General features: G+C 39.1%; 1 protein-coding gene across 2 annotated transcripts in view; it reads left to right on the top strand.

The window, feature by feature from the left end:
* The window catches only part of LOC105220719 (uncharacterized), a 159,874-nt gene that overhangs the window by 98,620 nt on the left and 44,025 nt on the right, over positions 1–17,229 (top strand). For both annotated transcript variants that reach the window (XM_054226050.1, XM_054226049.1), the window contains exon 3: positions 1,741–1,873. In XM_054226050.1, coding sequence (XP_054082025.1) covers positions 1,741–1,873 — 133 coding nt within the window. The remainder of the gene's footprint in view (positions 1–1,740; positions 1,874–17,229) is intronic.

Here is a 17,229-nt window from a genome sequence, read left to right as displayed (position 1 = left end):
GAAGATGATTTTGTGGAATGTGGATCAAGTTGGCTTCGTATTGTTGTGTTTCTATGTTTGAAGGCGACACTTTGCAGAATTGATAATTACTTCCTCAGCACCTAATGCTGGTGTCATTAATGTCGGCTTCAAGTGTAGCTGGCACCTGAACCGAACTGAAGTGCACTTGCATATCTCTTACGTAGTCTTCATAGAAATGTGTCCTTATGCACCAATGTCTGTGAATAAATATGAATTTACGTATATCTCGACAAATGAAGTTTGCAGCAAGCATCCCAGGAGTGCGAAACAATAGCATATCAGGTGAAAATTGCACACAACCCCTTGTTTCAAGGCAACCCTTCTACTCCTTGTCCTAAGTGCTGACGGTTATGTAACTTCATATGCATAAGTCATAGAATAAGACGTTCGGAAATGCATGTGGTTCATATGTGGTGCTGCAGTTGCCAATCTCTTGTTGTGTGTGCCTGAAGCCCTACTCCTTGCATAAACACACACATATGCATATCTCTTAGTTTGCTTTGCTCATTCATTTAGTTGAATATGGTGTGTTTAGTTTTGTTGCTATTTTCGGCGAATATAAGATTTCATTTGCTGCGCGTTTCGAAAGGTTCAAGCTTCACCACCCACACCAACAGCTGCCGTTCAAGCGTCGAAGCGATTTCCTCTAAGCGCTATAATGCCATCACCGTAATCGTTTTCTGCGCTTCAACGCAATCAATTGCCAATTTAAATGCAAAAGAGAATTGAGACGACAAAAAATGATAATAATCGTCAATTCCGCATTAATATCCCCACGCACGTACTTGACTGTGATTATGCGAGCGACTGAGATGTTGAATCGAAAAAGGCGCCATTTCGAGTTTGGCGAGACTCGAGGGAGATGAAGTGTTTTCGTTGTTTTCGCTTTCTTTCACCTTTCTTGGTGGCAATGTTCACAGATTGCTTAGATTTGTATCGTCTGAATAAAGCCACCCAAATGCGGTGCCAATTAATGGAAATTGTAATTATTTCTGTTTGCTTTTACTCGATTCCGTTATTACATCCCTTTGTCTAATTATGTATCCGTAGACAATAACTTTGAATAATGCTATTGAAAAGGTGCGTGAAGTACAATAGTTTTGTTGACATAATGGTTGTTTGTAACACCTAAAATTAAGCGGTATACATATATCTACACCGCATAGCAGTACATATGAAACTGATCAATATGACGAGGCAAATTATTTTTGTATGTGTGACCAAGAAGAAATTGAAGTTCGGTGCAAAAATATTGATGTTTCTACATAGTTTTTTCCTATTGCCTCACATACCCTATATTAGTAACTCGTTCTAAGGAATGGAAGTTGTCCATAGACGTCCATGAAGTCCATAAAGTCCATGAAGAAACCAAGAACTTCTAACTTGAGATCATACAAGTTGTAGAGACTATGCAATAGAAAGAAATAGTATTTAAGAAAACAGAAGTATCAATAAGTTGATCTTCGATATTAATTAGTCCAAAGTCTTCAACGATCAATATTTACTTACCTCTAAATAGGTACTACAGCTTTTTAATTCGATGAAACTAGGCCTCTCAACGCGATCTCGTTGTCACCTTCAAGTTTAGTGCTGTCTTTTGTAATTTCTTACTGCTCACCGACTAAGTAAGCCTCAACCGCAACTACTTACTTAACGGTGTATCCTAATTTCATTTGTGCCCTGCTAATTTCTCACTTCTTTGTCTCTCTTTATTTGCAGTATCCACTGTGGCCGTAGAAGCCGTGCTGGGACGCACCGCAACGCTGCCATGTGACATTGAGCCGGAAGCGAAGGATGACAGAGTTTATATGGTGTTGTGGTTTCGTGAGAGCGCGGGCAAACCACTTTACAGGTGAGTGAGAGAACTGAGGCGCAAAAAAGAATACAACATATGTAAGAATGTAAGAATGTTTGTATGTTTGAACAAATGTAAAGTGAGTAGGAAGGCAGCTCCAAGGCAAAACCGAGCAGCATCCTACGGGTGAACAGAACAATTGCGCGTTGATCGCACAAAACGGTCGGTAAAAATGCACTGGAAGTGGAGAGCTGTCAGGTGGTTGGAGGCGCGTGGGCAGGCATAATAGCGGTACAAGTGGAATTTAATTGGATGCGGCTGTCAGCTGGTGGCTGTCAGGCGGCAGCCAACAGAGTGTGGCAAATAAAGCTGCAGAAATGGACTCACTCATGTGTGACTTAGGGGATTAAAACGCCTACACTCACTTACAACTCACACATATAACTACACATATATATGTATATCACAAAAGTGAGCGCATTTCGCACGTCTAAACTGCGGTTGCAGTGCGCCGCAAGAATATCTGCCGTTTTTTCCAGTTGACGCTGCTGATTTCATTCTTTCGTCATTACCACAAACACACACGCACACTATGGCATATACATACATACATATGTATATCTGTAGTATGTTTGGGTGCATTGAAATGCATGCAAATTTAGCCGACGCGCTGTCGGTAATTGTGCGCGTTGCTTTCCAACTAGAAGCGAGCGTGGGCAGCGCATTTTTTATTTACGCCGTTTTTGTGCGAACGATTTGGGAATTTGCACAATTTCATTGAGTCTAGTTTATCCGGCGCCGATCTATAAATGTCCGGCGTATTGCGGGCATTTTTTCCGGCGCCTCTAAATGTTTTTCGCATGCAGAAGTGGAAATGCAGCAACAATTTATGTATGTCTGTACTTACGGAGGTATGAATATTCCAAAGCTAATCATAAATGTGTCTCTGCTCATTCGCTTGTAGTTCAGTGAAAAAACAATGCTCGATTGAACATATGTTGGCATGTACTGTGTGCATTCGCGACCGTTAGTTTCAGATCAGATGACGCTGTTAATGGATTATTGGTTACTTCTAAATTAAGGCTCGATTTATATACATTGTATATTTATTTCAATATTAAATGGAAACGAACACCTTCATACAGAATATGTTAAGTCTGTATCAAAAAACCAGAGCTTTATCAAATATTTTCAGTCTTTGAGTTTTTTTAAAACTAAAGTACGTTGGTCCAAAAATATGTATCCAAACCACAGACAGAGATTTTTCCATCCAGTTTTTCCTCAAACCTTTTTAATCAACAAAATGTTCCGAGCCAAACTTGCATAAATAGTGGTACTCACTGGACTTAGCATACATGCGATGAGGTTAGGAATCCTGTTGGATGTAATCTGCCATAACTGTATGGAGAAAGGTGAGATCGAAACATCAAAGCATTTCCTCCTCCACTGTCCAGCATTCGCAAGACTGAGGTTAAAACAACTCGGTGGCTACACCATTGGCGTACCAGTCGAACTGTCTGGACTGGAAATTAGATCATAAAATTTGTGATTGGCTCAATGTGCTTCAGCGATATACACATAAGGGTCATCTTTGCGATCCATACTCAGGAGTCTTTCTGGCATCATAATGGACCTTCACCTTTCGCTGTCCAAGTGGTTCTCTTCGTGAGTCACGTCGCAAGAGTCAGCTTCTGAACCTAACCTAACCTAACCCATTTTTTAACAGAGCACATATATTTATATATGTAGAGATTAGAGGACATTCATAAATACAAAATTCGTAGAAAATACCTGAAGATAAGACTTCGCAAGCGAAATGAGCGGCTGTTTCTAATGCCAACCGATTCAATTCGAAATCATTTCAATTCATTGATTCAAATCGAATGCGCAAATATGGGCGACTGAACCCACACAACTGGAAGCTATTTGTTACCAGCACAGCCATTATCCCAAAGTTAAACGTTCCGCAAGAGAATGCTGTCAGTTAATTGTATACAAATAATTTATGTACAGTTATTTATTTAACATTGACCTTCGGCGACAGCTGTGCCAGCGACTCAATTGCTCTTTGCCGATTGTTTTGGGCGTCTGTCTGCCAGAGCAAGCCTTTCACACACGCACAAATACGAGCGCTGCGTATTGTTTATGGCGCATGCCAACCTGTTATTTATAGTCACGGAGCAAAAGTTTAATATGTGGCACATTATAAGCAGACATCGATATCCTTAAGCCTTGTCATTCTCGTTTGCGAATTACATGAATTCACTTGCCTTGCCGCTGGTTTTCTGCATCTTTTCGTTTCATTTAACTCGCCGAATGATGCGATATGAGCGTGAACATACTCACATATGTATGGGTGTGTGTGTGGTCCGGAGAGAATATTTTGAATATGTCTGCGTTCTAATATGCGAAGGTGCACTCAATTGAAGACAATAAATTTCAATTTTGCTCCAAAGGCAAACATGTCATGTGACTACTGAGACATACTCACTAACACATATTAAAACTTTTTATTTAAGAGGACATATGCATGTTCATATATAACGGTATCGGAATCAAACGAATTCACCAACAAACAAATAACCCAACAAATGAGGGGATGCTAAGCAAGTGGCGTTGAGTAACTGTGACATATCCTCCAACACAATACTCCAGCGAAATTCCGTGGACTGGAAGCGTGTTTCGCCTTTCTAACCGAAATATCCGAAAGTGATACGAATTCGATTTCCTTTCGCATTATTTCGGCGGAAATAAGAAATAAAATGGAAATGCGAGTTCAGATGGCGGCACGTTGGCAGGTTCAAAGTACAAGACTTTGTTAGAGGAAGATGGAGGGAATTCGGGACGAAAGAAGTGAGACTAAAAATAAAAAAGCAAAGATTCTGCGACGCTCGCGGGGTAAACAAAGCGATGACGGCATGCAAAAAAACAGGCTGCGTAAGCAGAAAACAATAATAAATTGGAGAAGGTGTTCTGACAAGGGTGACTGAGTGTGAATGTGTGCGTTAGTGTACTGATAAGTGCGCGTTAGCGACGGCAACAACAACTGTAATATTAACTGTGCAACGCCAACCATCTACAAACAGCTTAAGGATATAAAGTATATGCACACAAACTCACCTCTGAAATACCGTTACATGAAATAAACACGCGCCATAAGAAGGTTATACAAAACCAAAATTATATTTAAGGGAAAACTGCGAGAACAGTAGATTATTCTATAATATCCAATAATATAGTAAAAAATCTTCTTAAATCTTAAATGATATTTAAATCTTGGTGAATGATATTTTTACTTAGATATATGGTGTCCCGCTTACGATGTGTGAACTTTCTCAGTCACTTTGTAACAGAATACAAATTTCCAGGCCTTTCATTCCAGTAGGCCTTGGATTTCGATCGTAAAAAAGCAATTAATTTCTGTGCTTGTAGTCGTTTTTTCAATTGCTTCGAACCTTCATATTATATTATACGAGTTGAAAAGACTTTGACCTAACTTTGATCTCGGGATCCTATCAGGCCTATAACGCACGGTGATGTATTTTATTGGCTGTCTTACCATATTCGAGGTAACCGATGAAAATAATTCCGTTTAATTTCGGCTTGGTATTTTCGGGCACTTTGGAAGACATTCACTGGGCAACAACCATTCAGCGCATTGATGTATACAGACGCATCGAATAATGATGTATACAATTTTCATTCATTGTAACCAATAGATGCAGAACCTCGTCTTTTTGACTTTGATCAGATTTTCCTTTGAATGTGTGACGAATATTCGCGTTGTTTTCTGGTATTATTTATTATTGTGTCTTTCTTGAAAGGGGTGCTTCAAATGAGCTGGCACGGTTGAATAAAATTCATCAATTCAGTACTAAGACGGATTTAGCATAACACTTAAGAAGCCATTTCTTTGTATCAACTTGTGTTTAGATATTTTGAGTTTAAGACTGAATATGATTTAGTATACTAAAACAAAAAACGAACCTATTTCAAGTAATAATCGCCTAAGAGTTAACAAAAATATGCACCGTTATCGCCCATTTGACACCAAAACAAACCACTTGAAATTCCCACTGATTTCGGGGTTTCTCCACTTTAACACACTAAAAACATGTACCGTTTAAAAGATAGCTACCCTATATTTACAGTTAATCACTGATTGCGGCGGAGTAAGATGCGCCGTGCGAACGCGACACAGTTACAAAGTAGGTGGAAATTAAAGCTTGTTAAATTTAAGATGTAAACCGTTTCACACCAGCACTTTGGCGGTGTTCCGAAACAGTCGCAGCCCGGCGCTCTCCGCGTCTTGCCAGCGACTTCGGCGGCGTAGCATTTGCCAGGATTGCGACAAGTAAGTAATTAGGGCTGTATTGCACGCGATGCTATCTTCGCGTGTTACCTGCCACTTAAATGATTTCGTCTGTGTTTTTGTGTTGCCACTTTGGGCTCTGCAGTTTTGACAACATTTACGTTTACAAACTGCCAACTCACATAACAACAACCACAATACGTAGCAAGGCAGTGAAATTTCAAAATAAATATATGTATGTGTGGGAGGGAGGGAGTATAAGCCGACAAGAATATTTGTAGCGCGAAACGGGTATAAATTGTAGGGCTACTAAAGTGCAACGGAAATGGGAAGGCGGCGCGTGCTTGTGTATGGGGTCCTTTCAGCTCTTCCTCACCGATGTTCGGCCGGCGCCGAGCGTGTTTGTGAAATACGCTGGAAAATGCGTGCGTGACAGGTGTGAGTGTGTGTGTGAGTGGTGGCAAGTGAACGAGGCGGTCTGTTTGATTTAAGGCGATGCTTATCATTTATGGGTCAATTCAGTTTTTTATGCGCCACTTGAAAGGTCATTTGCCACCCCCCAGTGGCTGACCGACAGGCTAAATGGCCGAATGGCTGGCAGGCTGGCCGGCCTCTAATGTTTCTTTCGCTGCTAATTTTTTCCTTTGTTGATATTTTCCTCTTTACTTTTATGCGTTTACTCAATGTACACCTTATCGGCTATTTTTGGTACGCAAATTGGGACACACTTTCCTGCGTGCATATAAAACTTACAATTTATTGTAAAACATACAACACTACATGCAAACTTGAGTGGAAATTATAACCATTTGTAGTCTCAAAGATTCAACCAAGAAATTATGAAGAAAGCGAAATCCGATATTCAAAAGTCATCGAAGATCACTGGTTTTATTTTACTTAATGTAACATTTTACCCTACTTTCAGGAAGATCATGTTTCTAAATAATTGAGATGAGGTTTCCAGAATCCTGAGTTGGACCCATGTCTTTTCTGAAATTGGAGAAAATTTAGTCCAATTTTTTTTATTATTTTCATCCTAAATTCAGAAAAATAACGGCAACAGTTGGATACTAATTCGCTGTTGATTGTTTCCTAAGTGCCACATCGAAAACCCTCCGAACTGCCGACTTGTTAAACAAGAAATCAGAGAATGCGGTTAAACAAATCCTAGAATAAAGAAATAAAACAATATTTGTTCCACTTAATCTGCAACAAAATGCCTTCACGTGCATATTAATTTGGAACATCGTGGGACAGCAGCAGAAGGAATGACTGACGACGAGCAGAAAAGGAATACCGAAGACAAGCGCAATGCTCCGCCTACATGTGGGTGTGTTGCCCGCGGCGCCAGACTGCCAAACGAAAATCAGCAAAAGTCCCAACTAAGCCAACTGTCACGTCCAATATTGAAACCTGTCGTTTTTTCAATAATCCCATCAACAACAGCAATGTCCGTGGCAATTCCGCGCCGCCAGGAAGAATAACAAAAAGGCAGCTAAAAACTCACCTGCGTGCAAAACAATAAAAAAGTGTGTATGTATGGTACCAAAAAGCTGAGAATCATTTATTTACTCAGGGAAGCGTCTCAAGTTTAAAGGCTGAAGCATTGCAAACAAGAGAGAGGGAGAGTGTAAAAGCAACAGCGCAGTTGAAAAGAAAATCGTCAATAAAACAATAACACCATTATACTTGTATATACATATATATATATATATATATATAATCTCACTCTTCGGCAATCTCTTTCAATGCGTCGTTGCCACCTGTGGGCACACTGCTTGACTCACACTTTCGACACTTGTGCGTGCGCTGCTTTTGTATAATATATACGAAAATACGGCGCAGTGCGGGGCGACCATGGCCCCAGGCCTCGGCATAACGACCGTCGAAACACGTACAACAATCAAGGTTAATTGATTTTTGAGGCATCAACCGCTGCTATTGTTGTGCCGCCTTGCGAATGCGAGTGTGTTTTTCATTGTGTTATACATTTTCGCTTTCTTTATTTTATTATAAACGGACCATTATTACAATATAGGTTAAAATATTGATATTCCCAACTCCTTTAACAGTAAAAATTGATGTACTTTTGGATGATTTATTTGCAACTATTGATTTTATTTTGAATGTTTTCGGCGTGGAAAGTGCATTTATAAATATTTTTCAACTTCTCATTCCGATTTAAGTGTCTTCTCAAGTACACCTAGTTGGTCATACTATACTTGAGAAAGTTCCTCTTCAGAACAATTGTATGTATTTCTGTACTAAAATCTTTGAATCCCAACAAACACTTCCTTTCGCAATCTGTGAGTACTACAGGGTCGAGCAAATGAAAAAAATAATATTTAAATTAAAAAATATGAAAATCATTGAGCTGAATGGAAGTGATTTGAAATTTATATTTTCCACTTCTTGTAAGATAATATTAAAATTTAAGTATATTCAAGAAGAAAACCATAAAACCATCATTGCTAGAAGTACTTATAAATATGTTATGCAGAGCATCTGCTTTAAACCCAAATTAAACGTAATTAACTGCTAATGGCGAGCCTCATTAGTACCGAAATGCAAATTGCATATGTGATTCCAAAACAAATTGAAACTGGTATGCAAATGCCAGCTGAACATCACCCCGATGAACGAGAACGACGGAGGCAAACACGAGATCAAAATAGTCGATTTTGCAAACCACTTATTGCTAATTTATACACTTCAATAATTCTGCGAAAATTCAATTTCACTGGAAAAACTACGATTTGATGCACATGCTATGCCATGCTGGTGGCGAAGATAGATAGAGCGCATTGGCAGTGCAAATAAATAAATAAACCAAGTGAACAGCACATTTGCATTACACAAACCACGGAATGCCGCCCCCACCATCCTGCAGCACGTGCTGTGCACCCAGCGCTCGGCGTTGGCAAGTGCTCAGCTGTGGGTGGCGCTCAGCCGTTTGTGGCAATGTTGTGTGCGAGTACGAGTACTTTGGCTGAAATGAGTTGAAAGCAGCTTGGTGTTGTCACTCTCGGATTAACTGGGAATTAGTGAGTAGCAAATAACAACTACAATAACAGCATCAATATTGCAGCAGTTGCATCGCAACCGAAATTCGAAAAGTAACAACTTTTCTAATCAAAGTTTCTATTTGCTCTGTGGCATGTACTTTTTTGGAGTTACCGAAAAGACGTGGGTACATGAATGATCTTGCCACACCGTTTTTATGTTGAAATAATAAACATTTCAGAAATACACTTTACAATTTTTCTTTCTACTTCACATTGTCAAGAAGATCGTTGATGACTTCCTTCTATAGAGACTATAGAGCCTTGAAGAAGGTTGGATATTGGTTAAAGTGAAGGTTTCATCCTGGCACTTACATATATCCTAATCAAGTATAGAGTTTTTATGTCTGAAGATCCTTTCGAACAAATATATGAATAGTGTTATGATCTAATCGGAACTGGAAATTACACCGAATACTTTGCAATCATAGCATGCGTAATGAATTAATCTCATTGTATAACCTATGTGAAGGTCTTCCACAAGATCGTCTTAAGAGAGTTAGTAGTAAAAATTTCACCTTAAGCTAATTCATAACTATTCCGAAGGTCTAAATAATCTCCTTTTTGTTTTTTATGCAGCATTTGAATTTCATTTTTGCAACAAGATCAACTCTAATACCATATAACAGACGAAAGATCGTTCTATCTCATATTTAACCATAAACAACTTCCCTTAAAAACAGCAAACAAAAAATATTACTTATTCGTCATGTAAGCTGCCTTTAGCAATAATAGTATATACTTGAAATTAAAGTCTGATTTTAAATTCACTGAAAAACACTTTAGTCGTTCATTGGTCACTTTTGGCACGCAGTTGAGAGCATAACTCAAGGCGTAAACACGTCGTAACGCATTGAACCGGCCGGCCAAGCATGCCCAGGTGCCCGACATTAGGCAAAGTGCCTGCACTCCCCGTAATTTGCTCTTTACTCATATAGTTTTACGTTCTGCCATTCATTTATGTTTTTTCTTCGCATTCATTATGTAAGAGTGTGTGGTTAGTAACGCACTAATCCGCACCTTTATCAACACTTTTAGCCGCCGTCGCCACAGTCCAACGCTGTTCGCACTTGCTTATCGCACATCTTCTTGATTGCGTTTGTTTATGCTTTTGTTTACTTGTCTGTTCCTTCGAAGTGCCATGGCAGCTGTTGTATATGGCAAAACTTCTACGGATGTACATATGTATGTGTGCGTGCCTGCCTTCATACATAGGCTGTAAGTAGCCAGCTCCAGCTTCATCTAGCTGCCTTTGAGCTCTGCGTATTTTCGTTACACTCCAATGCAGATAAAACACGTTTCGTTCATTCGTTCACTTTTTCGCCAACAACAGGTTCCTACCTGGCTCTGCGGCTCTGCACCTGCCCGACATGCGGTTGATTACGAATGTAAGTGGGCCGTTTGCCTTAACATGCGGTGGGTTGGTGAGTTGGGAAAGGCTGGTGGCTGCTTGCCTGTGTGATCTGAATTGCTAATTTTTTGATAGCAGCAATTTCTCTCTGTATATTTACATTGACTATTTTTGTAGCGTGTTTTTTATTCGTTAAAAGGTTGGTGTGTTGGCTTCTAATTTCGCTGCTCGCTGCTCTTTTCCGAGATCTGCTCTGGCATTGAGGTTATATAAATTAGGCGAGGGTGTTGCAAAACAAATGGAAGCCACTGCAGGGCTGTTTAAAGTTCCCAGATACCGAAATCATGAACATCTGGCGGCGGTGCTCAAGTGTATACAAGTTCCTTAAATTTTCGTTCTATTTTCGTTTCACAGCGCACAGACACTGAGATAAGCAGTAATTTGTCACTACATAGAAGTAGATGGTATCTGTCTGCGGAATGGCTAAATTCAAGATTACACTTCATTATATGCTCTACGAATGTTATTGCAAATCTGACAAAGGAAAAAGAACTACTTGCAAGTGAGGAAGGTTTTTCTAGTGAATGGTTGTTTATATTTAAGTTGCATTTTTGCCAACCCAAAAGTTCCACGGTTTGCATGTTTATGGATAATCGTCGACAAATGCTTGACATTAAACTATCCGCCTTTTAAATTTTCTTGCTATTCGATATGATGAACCTTTAGCATGCTATAGTCAGAATACACCTGTGCAAGTGAAGCATTGCATTTGCGCCAATGCAGGTATAAAAAGACGAAAACGGGGCTGTAATTTGATAAACAGTTTCGAAGTCTCAGTATTTTATTTATGAACTCAACTTTTTTTCTAAAAACTAAAACTTGACTTCAAGACGAGTAAGAAAGGGCTAAGTTCGGGTGTAATCAAAAAGTTATAATCCTGCAACTCAAAGAAGTGGAAACGTTTTCAGGTTTCATCTTGGAAGGGAAAGATCTTGAGCTTGACGAACATGTGCCTATAAAATTGTAATAACATAACATACTACTTTACCCATATATTCGACATAAAGTTCAATAGAATAACGATTATTATTCTATAAAGCATATGGGGCTGGAAGTAATTCCAGATCCAATTTGAACTAGTTTTGCCACCAATCTCGATATTTTATAGATTATAAGGTATGTTAAATTTGTTCATATATCTCGCATTTTAACCGATATATACGGTATTAAGCCCATCGGAAAAACTTTTGTTTTAATATCAGTTATATGGCGGCTGAAAGAAGTACTAACCCGATTTTGCCTAATTTTGGGATATACGTTTATATCAATATGAAAACAAACCCTCTGAATTTTTTTATATTTTGAGGAAAAGTATTAACCACAACCACTGAGGCCCTTATGTTCGATACCTGGGAACTTGAGTTAGATTGTGAATTTTTTAGATGGTCGATGCCACGCCTATAATGCAACATTTGTGGGAAGTTTTGGTTCGATAGTTTCCATAATTTCCATGAGCGATGTTCGAAAAACAATTTTAAATCTCGAAAATCGCCTTTTTTAAAGATTTTCTCTTTGCTCCAAAAATTTCCAATCGGACCTTTATTTTATTAATTTCATTTCGACTGCCGTCATTCGCATAACAAATTGCTGTGAACCATTTTTAATGTTGTTGCTACAGTTCACCTTACGATCGGTGAAAATTCGTTTGTACCCCGTTTAGGCCCCCGTTAAGCCAGTTCACTGCAGCACCTTGGCTTGCGCACAATATGTCCGAGAATTTAACGGCAACCCTTTTGTATTATTTATGTGCACGCAGGCGTGTTATAAAAACTACAATTTGTTGTATTTGTGCTTTTAGGTTGGCAATTTTTTCACCTTCCAAAGTGCATGTGTGAGTAGGTGTGATTTGAGTGTGAGGCGTATAATTGAAGTCAACAACAACAGGCGCTCGTTTTGGCCGTATTTGTATACAACTTGTTTTCTTTGCGCGAACACCTGTGTGTGAGTTTGCTGTCAACACTTTGGCACATATTGTCACAAAATTATTCAGGCAGCAATCGGATATTCCTTCTGGTTCAACGCCAGCTAAAATGCCATTTTTTCGATTTTCATTTGCAATGGGATTAAACGGCACGATTGCATACCTTCACATCAGCACCACACACCCCCGACATTTTGGCAATTGTACGCCTTTGAAGGGTTTCGCCTATTGCACGCACAGCATCATCATAAATTCACGCTGCCGCCCGCTTCGGGCTTCGTTCGCACATAACGGACAATAAAAATGTATGAAAATATTATTTCATTTTTGAAACATATTCGGATGTGTGCGAAATGTTCATTTTTCTCCCAATCTCTCTGCGATTGTTATTCGGCACGGTATACCGTTATTTTCTCGACTTTACGCCTTTTGACGCTTAGCCCTTTATTTGGTACGTCCGCCATTTGCTCGTTTTGTCATGCAATTGAGTCGTGAATTGCGACCTTTGCCAGCATGACTTTCCTTACCTTTATGGAGCTATTCAGAAGATGTGCCATTGCCCCGGATGATTTGGCAAAATTGTCACGTGTGAAAAGGGTTTCCTGACCGTAGCTTGTATTGAACACATTAGCTCTATAAACTATATAAAGGACATATGTGTGTGTGTGTGTGAATAGTTGCGAATTTTTGTCACAAAATTGATTTGGCAAGTTTTTATTGCAGCAATTTATGATGAATTGGGCCAGTTTAGTAGACACTTTACAACTTTCATTATGCAATTTTATTACTTTCATGACAGAATTGGGGGTATGCCCTCACAAGTAATTCTCGAATATCGCACGCCTTTCAATTTCATCAAAAATATTGTACCCATAAAGAGATCGCAATAATACTTCAAAACACGAATTTATTTGGGATCAAACTTAATCCGCAATTTTTAGCAAAATGGATGATTATGAGTCCGTCGAAAGCTTTTAGAGCCTTGAAAAGCACTCAAAATTGGATTTACTCGATCTCACAACTTCAAATCATTTATTGAATATGAGAAAACTTGTGCACATATTAATTTTTCTTTCAAACGTTTGAGATGACTAACTCTCACAAATTCAATTAAACTCACCTAATAGCTATAAGCAAATCACAGCGAAATCTCTTAAAGCCGAAAATTCAAATTTCTGAACTTTCGCCGCGATTTCATCTTAAAGTGTCAAGTTATTTATGCTTGCGAAACGACCAAATTTGGCACTATTTTTTTCTGTTATTTTATGTTGCGTTTCGCGCAGTGTTCATAAACCTTGCCGCCAAATCCCTTTTCGCCATTAAATTTCCACACTCCAAATGTTGTTTGTGCTTTTGAAAGTTACGCGAAATTTAACTCATTCATTCAAGCGCAAGATAAAGCACTTCCAATTAACGCAAAATAAATAAAACTCAACTAATTGTTTGAAAACTCGACAAACAAAGAACAAACGCTCCAAGCGAAAAACGCACACACACACACACACAAAAACGCGCACTCAAAAGGCACACAAAAGAAAGTCGCCAAGGAAGTGAAAATGGAAAAAATAAGAAAAAATAACACATATTGCTTGTTGTCGTTGTTGTTGTTATTTGCGTTTTTTTGGAATTTCTTATTTTACATTTTCAAGTGAAGTTGTTGCCATTGGGCCTGGCGTACAAAGCAGGCTCGGAGTAGCAAAGTGTTTATACATATGTACAACAACAACAACAACAACATGTTTATATATTGACTAAGCAAATGTGTACAGTTTTGCCTAAACGAATTCTAAACAAAAATGTTGTGTCAGTTGCAGCAACGTTTTCACTCAACTTTCCACTATATTTTCTTCTTCCTCTTCTCGACTTATCTCCCGTGCTTATACACATCTCGCACATAATACACGCGCATGCATATAGGTGTGTGGTCCGCTTTTAAAGTTTCTTGTGCCTACTCTATTGCACGCTGGGGTGCAATACACGTGAATACCCGAAGGAAATTTGAAACTTTAAAAACTTTTCTAAATATATTCAATTGCCCACAAACGTCGCTTCGCCTTTATGCTGCAACAGTTCGGCGCTATTTTAAAAATTAACGTAATTTACTTATGCTTTTATGGCCCATTTCGCGCATTAAATTTGAACTTTTGATATTTGCTGTGGTTACGTATACGCCCCTGCCGTGCCATCATTGACTATTTTAGCATTTACTTTAAATAGAATTATCTAAGAGTTTACAAGCGTTTGCGATTATCGAGGCTATTGGGTGAGTTTCGTATTATCGATTAACGGCTACATTCCCGTTATAATATTTCTATATATATTTTTATATGATAATACATATTATAAAATAATTGTAAGGAGAGCAATAAATCAAATAACAACTTTAATCTAAAGTACTCACTATTATCTTGATATATATGTATTTATATATATCTTTTTGTTCTCGAAAACTTTATCTATTGCGCTGGCTTTGTTTTATTATAATCTTATCAAATTTAAATGTAAATTCAGTATTAAGACAGAGCACAGCAACGGTAAGCGCACAATCTCGTTTGCCTTTACGCCCAATTTGCGAAATTCACCGACAGTCGCTATGAAGCCATTTAAAGTTGTCGCGACGCATTTATCTTGCAATCATCATAAACGCACAGCGCCTTACAAATGAGTCCGCGCACATGTCGCCGTCGTTCGCGAGTGGAGAATACGCCGGATAATTGTATGAATTTATCACTTAAACGCAACTTAACTTCCACTTCCTTGATCGCAAAGGACAGCAGAGCCGCGCAGAAAACCCCATTAAAAGTCTAGCAAGTGCTGAGAAAATCCCCAAAGATGGGAAAAACAATATGTGATTCTTGCAGAGAAACGAAAAAACGAAAAAAGAAAGAAGCAGAAGAGCAGCACATTAAAAGCGTTGACGTATTTAAAGAGCATACATAACAAAGCGGATGCGGTGATAGAAATATTCGCGAAAGACTAAAAATTACGGAGCGAAAGCGGCAGAAAAAAAAAGAAAGCACGAAAATGTCGACACCGGCAATCACTTCGCAACGCAAACGCAGCGTCTTCGCAGACCGAAATGTCCACGCACATACACACGCAGACGCAGACACACATTGTCTGTCTGTGTGTATGTAGATGTGAACTCACACAAATAACGACATCCTCGGCGTGATAAGCATAAGAAATATGAGCAAAGGATATAAATTGTGTCAGCGGTGAAATGATAAAAAACCACTTAAAGGCGCAAACAATGGCGAAGCGCCGAATGACAGCGCGAAGCGAGCGGCGATAGTGAAGCCACACAACCGCGCGGCTGGGCGTAGGTAAGAGACTGCACAGGAGTAGTGCCGGAGCACAGCACAAGCACAAAGGCGCAGCATTGAAGAGGACAATTGTGTTGACAATGCTAATAAAGCAGTCGCTGTGGCAGGCGGCGGTTGGAGCCGCCGAACAATTGACCCAGCGCGGAGTGTGGCAGCGCAGCGCATACTAACTAAGCACTCGATCTGTGGATAACAATGAGCAGAGCAGCTAGACAAGTGCAGCGACCGATTTAGGGCTATGAAAATTCCACGCTGAAAATTAAAAAAATGCGAAGTCATAGAAATGAGAAGGTAGGTCATAGAAATGAAAACGCTAAAAATTGGTGCTGCCAGTGGGAATATGTTATTCTACTAGTCTTGACAAGAAAACCTTTCCAAAGCCAAGGATGCCTTTTTTCTCGATTCGAAAATTATATTGTACTGTTTCTCGAGTCCTTCATTAACTGTAGAGCTTGGACGAAAGACCTAATTATCTTATCAATTCACACTTCAAAAACCAACTTTTCTGTTTGCTGGGATAGTTGCCACACTAGTAAAAATAAAAATAACATGCAGCATGGTGAATAAACATCAAAGGAAAAAAAATAACTGCAACAAATTTGTAACTGTTGTGTATTGAAGTGAGATTATTACCATCATACTCTCATTAACATTTCTTATCAGCACTACTAGTGCAAACGAACAAGCAAAATATTGTATAATAAATGCTTATGCAAAGAAATAACAGAACAACTGCAAACAGCTGGTGAGATGGCGGAGGGGTGATGATTACAGCTGCCCGCTCACTTTCACGCTTCTCCCTCGCAGGCGTCAGGCGAAGGCGAAGGCAAAAATTAATATTTTCACAGCGTCCATGCTAGATTTCACACCCGAGCAAATTCTTAAAATTTACTAGGCTAACTTTTCCTTCAGCTTCAGCTGCGTATTCCTTCATTTAATGCCTGTACATTTTCACTTTTTTATTCTTTCTTCGCTTACATTACTTTATTTTCATTCTTCTGTGTGGGTTTGTGTTGTAAAAAAAATAGTCGGAAACTCGAAAAAATTCGCTGGAAATATTTGCCAGCAAATGCTTGCTGTTCTCCAACGAATTCTGTTTCACAACTTTTCGCTCGTGTTGCTGCTTTCTTTGGGGGACGCGCGGTGCTTACTTACCGGATACTTGCTGCTATTATACAACGCCAACAAAAACACACACTATTAGTACAAGCAAATGTAAAGTGGGTAATACGTCCACAAATTATTTCCATTCTCTGCATCACTTGGCCATCAGTGCAATGCCTTAATTCTCGTACAACTCGACACCCTCCTTCCGTTGCTGCGTCATTTGTGCTACCATTTAAGTTAAATTTGTGATATTTTGTAGTTAATATGCTTTGAT

Source organism: Zeugodacus cucurbitae, chromosome 2, assembly GCF_028554725.1.
Source record: "Zeugodacus cucurbitae isolate PBARC_wt_2022May chromosome 2, idZeuCucr1.2, whole genome shotgun sequence".
NCBI lineage: Eukaryota > Metazoa > Arthropoda > Insecta > Diptera > Tephritidae > Zeugodacus > Zeugodacus cucurbitae.
The sequence above is the reverse complement of the archived record's forward strand: the minus strand, read 5'-3'. Positions and strand labels throughout refer to the sequence as shown.